At 35.5% G+C, this 7,500-nt stretch overlaps 2 protein-coding genes across 2 annotated transcripts in view; one reads left to right on the forward strand and one right to left on the reverse strand.

Moving 5' to 3' along the window:
* LOC125040755 (sodium-coupled monocarboxylate transporter 1-like) overlaps positions 1-2,992 on the forward strand; it is an 11,330-nt gene extending 8,338 nt beyond the window's left edge. The window contains exons 8-11 of the mRNA XM_047635458.1: positions 259-413; positions 1,401-1,606; positions 2,060-2,160; positions 2,853-2,992. Coding sequence (XP_047491414.1) covers positions 259-413; positions 1,401-1,606; positions 2,060-2,160; positions 2,853-2,992 — 602 coding nt within the window. The remainder of the gene's footprint in view (positions 1-258; positions 414-1,400; positions 1,607-2,059; positions 2,161-2,852) is intronic.
* Positions 2,993-4,547: 1,555 nt separating this feature from the next.
* LOC125040885 (2-amino-1-hydroxyethylphosphonate dioxygenase (glycine-forming)-like) overlaps positions 4,548-7,500 on the reverse strand; it is a gene marked incomplete at its 5' end in the record, with an annotated part of 5,480 nt that continues 2,527 nt past the window's right edge. Inside the window, 3 exon segments of the mRNA XM_047635662.1 lie at positions 4,548-4,971; positions 5,769-5,879; positions 7,028-7,142. Of these exon segments, the coding sequence (XP_047491618.1) occupies positions 4,724-4,971; positions 5,769-5,879; positions 7,028-7,142 (474 nt within the window). The 3' untranslated portion in view covers positions 4,548-4,723.

Consider the following 7,500-nt stretch of genomic DNA (forward strand, 5'->3'; position numbering starts at 1 on the left):
AAAAAACGTAAACTAAGTAAACTGCAAAACAGACAGAGAAGACGAAATAAAAAAGACAAAGAAAACGACACAAAAAGACAAAGAAAACGACACAAAAAGACAAAGAAAACGACACAAAAAGACAAAGAAAACGACAAAAAAAGACAAAGACAACGACACAAAAAGACAAAGAAAACGACACAAAAAGACAAAGAAAACGACACAAAAGAGACAAAGAAAGCGACCCAAAATAAGACTTCCTTGGCCCGTTCCCTCCAGGCGTGATCACAGGCCTGGCGGGAATCCTGGCCGGTGTGGTAGCCTCTCAAATGGGCGGTTTATTCCAAGTTGGCCAGACTATCCTCGGGACTATCCACGCCCCTCTCCTCGGCCTATTCATCTTGGGCATGTGCTGTCCCTTCGCCAATAGAATCGTGAGTATTTCTCTTATTTTATTGATTTTAAGCATTATTCTCCTATCCGCTTTGGGGTGTTTAAGCCTAGTTGGCAACTCAACCACTTATTGGATGTTGGAGATATTTATTATTTATTTATTTATTATTTACATTTCCGTTGTTTATATTGATGTAATAAAAGGGTTGTGAAAGGGAATCTATGCATCATTTGCAATGAGGTATGAAGGTATGTATGTGAAATAGATATATGTAAAATAGACTTTTCCTTTTTTTTTCTAATATTAATATAAAAACTTTTTTTTTCTTTCTCTCTATCATAACGACCATAAACAGTTTTCCCTTTCTCTTAACCTTACCTTAAACCTAACCAAATTTTCTTTTCACTCTAGGATTTTTTCTATTTTTCTCGAATATTACGACGAACCTAAATACTCTTTTTTCTCTAACATTTCCACGGACAGAAACACATTTCCCTTTCTCGCTACGACGAACCTAAATACTTTTCTCTTTCGAATATTACCACGAATCTAAACCCTTTTCACATTCTCTCTAACATTACCACGGACGTAAACAAATTTCCCTTCCTCGCTAAGACGAACCTAAACACTTTTCCCTTTACCTCTAACATTACCACGACCCTAAACGCATTTCTCTTTCTCTCTGATATTACCACGGACCTAAACACATTTCCCTTTCTCGCTACGACGAACCTAAATGCTTTCCTCTTTCTCTCTAATATTACCACGAACCTAATCAAATTTCCCTTTCTCGCTACGACGAACCTAAATACTTTCCTCTTTCTCTCGAATATTACCACGAACCTAAACAAATTTCCCTTTCTCGCTACGACGAACCTAAATACTTTCCTCTTTCTCTCGAATATTACCACGAACCTAAACAAATTTCCCTTTCTCGCTACGACGAACCTAAATACTTTCCTCCTTTTCTCGAATATTACCACGGACCTAAATAATTTTCCCTTATTCTATCTCTCTCTTTTCGCAGGGCGGCATTGTAGGGTTCAGCGTCTCCCTCCTGTTCAACCTGTGGGTGACGATCGGCGCGATGTTCTACGGGAGACCCACGCCATATTTGGAATTCTCTGACGAAGGGTGTAATGCCACGACCCCTTTTAACTTCACTACAACGACCCCCTTTGACTGGACGACCACAGAGTTCACTTCTTCTATCGATCCAGAGACGCCTGGAGAGTGAGTCTAGTCGTATTGTTTTTATTTTATTTAACGACTTAGTTTGTTTAAACATATTCATATATTTTTTTCTTTTCTTTTTTGAGGGGGATATGGTATTCTGGGGCGGTATTCACGAAGTAACTTCAAAATTTGTCTAAGAAAAAAAGTAGGATTTGCCCCGTGACACATCTCGAAGTTAATGCTGGTAATAGACACTGATATCGTAATAAACCCTATTTTGTTACTATAAGAAGACGATAAGACAATAAATCTGGCTTATGTGGTTCGTGTGGGGGAAGGTCTTTACTATTTTGATTTTCAAAATATATATATACATCCATTTCATTAAAAAATAACCCTTACAACATTTTCTTTGCAGTGAAACGATTTTTTTTCTTCAGATCTCGTTTTCTATGATGGAAACAGCGATCCTTCCCATTTTTTTTAAATTCCCGTTTTCTCTTTCAACAGTGACTACGTTTTCCCCCTTTACTTGGTCTCCTACACCCTCTATTCTCTCTTCGGTGTTTCTGTCACCTTTTTCGTCGGCACAATCGTCTCTCTTTTCACAAGTAAGTGTTTCTTTTTATATTTATGCTGTTTATGAAATATATTAGCGATGATTTCAAAGTGACAAATGCCTTAAATAAATATCTAGCTTGAAAGGTGGTGTTCAAAATAATGAAAATGACTTCACGAATGGAAGGGAAAAAAAAAGCAGTAATAAAGAGATAAAGAGAGTGAAACGAGTTAAGATCGCAAAAAATAAATGTGAAAGGTGAAAATATAAGGATTAAATACAATTATGGAAATGAGTAACGATCGATATTTTCACATCTGGAATATGTTTAATTTTCTGTAATATTAGTAATAGATGATGATGATGATAAAAGTAATAGTAATAATAATAGTAATAATAATAATAATAATAATAATAATGATAATAATGATAATGATAATGATAATGATAATGATAATGATAATGATAATGATAATGATAATGATAATGATAATAATAAAATAACAATAATAATAACGATAATAATAATCATAATATTCATGCTAATAGTAGTAATGCTAATAATAATGATAATAAAAATGGTAATAATAATAATAATTAATAATATTAACGATGATAATAATTATCATAAGCCATAATAAAACCTTTGCCGATAGCAGTTGAAAAAATTATAATAACAGTAACAACAACAACAACAAAAAATATAAAGAACAGCACTAATAATAATAATAAAAAACAAAACAGAACCGTGGACAGCTGACAGGTCGGGGAAGATTTACGTCCATCCCACCTTCTACAAAATGATGAAGAAGTGGGAAGCTCGTCACCCGCGCGAGGACCCGGCGGCGAGCACGAAGAACCTCGTCAGTTTGGAGAAGTTTTAGGAGGGGAGGGGAGAGGGAAGGGGAGGGGAGGGGAGGGAGGGGAGGAGGAGGGGTGGGGTGGGGAGAGGGATATTGAGGGGAGGAAGATAGTTTGGATGATGGTGAAAGTGAGAGAGAGATAGAGAGAGAGAGAGAGTCAGTGAGCAAGATACTCTGCTAGACACATATATATCTGTCTATGTATTTATATACACACACACACTCACACGCACACACGCACACACACACACACACACACACACACACACACACACACACACACATATATATATACATATATATACACATATATATACACATACATATATACACATACACATATATACATACATATATATATATATATATATATATATATATATATGTGTGTGTGTGTGTGTGTGTGTGTGTGTGTCTGTATGTGTGTGTGTCTGTATGTGTGTGTGTCTGTATGTGTGTGTGTGTGTGTGTGTGTGTGTGTGTTCAATATCAAGGTGTATCCATCGTGCCAAATAGATGTTTGTAGTTTGTGATTGAATAGTATGAGAAACAATAATGTGAACAAATTTGTTTAAAATGTAAACCTTAGGTATTTCTAAGGATATTCAAGACATTTTTCATCGCATGATTAAAATGTCAGCATAGGTCTTGTATATGTTTGTGTAAATAATGTATATATTCGTATGTATCTTTCGTGTTTTCAGTCTATGATTTTGACATTTTCGTGGACGCGTCACTAAGATGTGATTAAGAATTAATTGGCACCGTTTATGCGAATCTAATTAGCAATCTTTTCATATCAAATAATAAAAAAAAAACAATGAATTTGTATGTAAATAACATTGTAATAAAGAAAATCTGATTTTTTATTTACCCTCGTATCTAATTACCCTTTGGTCAGAAAAAAGGTTTAACAATGATCTGTGTTGCTGGTTACGAAATAATGACAATAAAAGTAATAATAATAATAACAGTTATACTACTAATAATAATGATAATGATAATAATAATAATAATGATAATAATAATAATAATAATAATAATAATAATAATAATAATAATGATAATGATAACAATAATGATAACAATAATGATAATGTCAATAATGATAATAATAATGATAATAATGATAACAATGATAATAACAATAATAACGCTAATAATAATAATGATAAAAGCAATAATGATAATAATAATAATAATGATAATAAAAGTAGTAGTAATAATAATAGCAATAATTGGGAAATTGGACAACAACCTCTTTTAGATAACTCTAAATTCCTGTTTATATGACGTATGAATATTTAGTTTGGTTGCCTGATCACCACTCAGATTGTTTGCCAATGGTTGTTATTGTTATAATTGTTATAATAATCGATTTACTTATGTAAACTTTTCTATTTCTCTTTCTCTTCCTTTCTTTATTCGTTTGTTCTTCTTCGGTGTCTCTTTCTCTGTCTGTTTCGGTTTTATCTTTTTTTCCCGTTATTATTATATATTTTTTTTATCTACCATTCACTTTTAAAATTGTATACGTTCGTTGCCTGTTTAAGTGGAGGAGAATGAATAGATAAAAATTAATCCAAACATTTTAATTTACCGTTTCTAGCTAAACGCTTTAATCAGTCAAACCAAAAAGACAACAACAACAACAAAAAACAGAAAAATATATGACGGATACGAAAAAATTAAAAGAAAAACAAGAAGAAACAGAAAACGGAGCCTTTTCTTTCGACGCGTTTTCCGAATATTTTAAATCTTCTTTCCCGCCTCCCCTGCCGCCGCCGCCGCCGCCTCGCTCTCCTGCAGAAACCTCAAACACATGTCTTTGTAGTGTTCCAAGGGCGGCGTCACAGCCTCGGGGTCTTTGGCTCTCTCGTCCCACCTCCTCATCCTCAAAATGACGTCGAACTGCGGGTCCTGGGCGAAAGTCCTCGCCTCCTCCTCCGTCATCGGTCCTCCTTGATGATCGAGGGTCATCCTGCTCGCTTCCGTGAGGGCTGGGGAGGGGAGGGGGGGGGGTTAGGAGGGGCGGGTGGCGGAGAGGGAAGAGGAATGAGATAGATGGACAGAAGAAAAGAAATGAAGGGATTATGTAATACATTATATATATACATATATATATAAATATGTGTGTGTGTGTATGTGTATGTGTGTGTGTGTTTATCCCAAAATATAATTTATTTGGGATGCCAGTCCAGTGATCATTCCGTATGATGATGATAATGATGATCACACTCACACATACACACACACACACACACACACACACACACACACACACACACACACACACCACACACACACCACACACACACACACACACACACACACACACACACACACACACACACACATATATATATGTGTGTGTGTGTGTGTGTGTGTAAGTATGTAAATATACGATTCACCAATAACCATTGTCTCTGAACTTCCGGTTATAACCACCCTAAACACATCCTCCTCCTTCCCCTGTCCCTTGACCCCTTCCCCCTTCATTCCCCCCTTACTCCGCCCCTCCCCTCCCTTTCCACCCACCCCTCTCCTCCACCTCCCCCTTCTACTCCCCCCCCAATCTCCTTTCCCCTCTCCCCTTTCCTCCATCCCTCTCCACCTTCCTCCTCTCTCCGCTTTTCCCTTCCCCCCTTCCCCCCTTCCCCCTTCCTCCTTCATCCTCCCTCATCACCCACATCCCTCTCCACCCACCCCTCTCCCCTTCCCTTCATCCCTCTCCACCTTCCTTGCCCCTTTCACCCCCTCCTCCCTCCTTCCCCTACCCCCTTCCCCTCTAACTTACTCTCATAATACCCGGCGTCAGTAGCCACCAGGAACCTCTTGGCCTGTACGTGGTACCTGACGAAGGCCGTGACTGCAGGAGGGAAGCCGAGGCGGGCCAGGTACTCAGCACCTGACGAAGTAGACGCAGTTGTGAGTTTAGAATTCGAGTATCATGTTTAAGGGTAGATTCTCTTGCATTTGGTTTTGTTATAATTGTAAAAAATAAGGTTCGATTTGGGTCCAGTTATGCTGTTAAACTTTGGTCCTGTTCTTTCAGACTTTGGTCCAGTCATGCTGTTAAACTTTGGTCCTGTTCTTTCAGACTTTGCTCCAGTTATGCTGTCAGAATTTAGTCATATTACCCTTTACAAACTAGAACCCGCTATAAAGGGGTCACCGTGTTATTTTGTTAAAAACTGTGGCCTTGCAATCCTGTTAAAATCAACTCCTTTTATAACACTTAAGATGAATATCCTATTATCCTGTTAGTGTTAGATTCTGTTAAAAGTTAGGTCTAGCTCTTGTTAGGGTAAAGTGAGGCCGTGTTTTATATTAACGTTAAATTCTCTCAAAAATTTCACCTTGTAATTCCGTTAAAGGTCTCAAGTTTTACTTTATGTCAGATGTTAGAATTAGCCCAATTGCATCCTCCTGATGTTAGGTTACACTCAGCTTAACATGTTAAATAATCGACGACGAATAAATTTAATTACATTATCATCATTATTATCATCATAATTATTATGTTTTTATCATTATTATTATTATCATTATCATTATTATTATTATTATTATTATTATCATTATTATTTTTATTATCATCATTATTATTATCATTATTATTATTATTATTATCATTATTATTATTGTTATCATTATTATTATTATCATTACCATCATTATCATCATTGTAATAAATATTATTACCATCATCATCACTATTATCATCATTAATGTTAAATTATTATCATTATCATCATCATCATTATTTTTAACGTCATTAATGTTAGATTATTATCATCATCATCATCATGACATAATCAAACACCATACCAACCCAACAAACATCAAACAACACTTTCCACTCGCAAATAAAAACAACAAACAGCAAACAACACTTTCCACTCGCAAAGAAAAACAACAAACAACAAACAACACTTTCCGCTCGCAATTAAAAACAACAAACAGCAAACAACACTTTCCACTCGCAAATAAAGACAACAAACAGCAAACAACACTTTCCACTCGCAAAGAAAGACAACAACGTCAACAGCTGACCTATGACGTCATGGTTAGCCGCCCCGAGTGTTACGTCATTCGTGGTCATGCGCTCGCTTCCGTCTCGCATGCCCGCCAGATGGCCTACGTCATGCAGGAGGGCGCCGAGGATGATCTGTGGAGGGAAAAGATGGGGGGGTCAGTTTGTGTTTGTTTGTATGTAATTTTGTCTATTTTATTATTATTATTGTTGTTGTTTTTGTTATTATTATCACTCTTATTATTGCTGTTATTATTACTGTTATTATTATTGTTATTATTACTGTTATTATTATTATTGTTATTATTAAGGTTATCATTATCATTATTGTTATTATTATTATTATCATTAGTAATATCATTTATTATTATTATTATTATCATTATAATAATTATTATTATTTTTATTATTATTATTATTATTATCATTATTGTTATGATAATTATGAATAATCAATTTACCTATTTATATATATTTTGGGGGGGATGCAGTT

This window comes from Penaeus chinensis, chromosome 29, assembly GCF_019202785.1.
Source record: "Penaeus chinensis breed Huanghai No. 1 chromosome 29, ASM1920278v2, whole genome shotgun sequence".
In the NCBI taxonomy this organism is placed as follows: domain Eukaryota; kingdom Metazoa; phylum Arthropoda; class Malacostraca; order Decapoda; family Penaeidae; genus Penaeus; species Penaeus chinensis.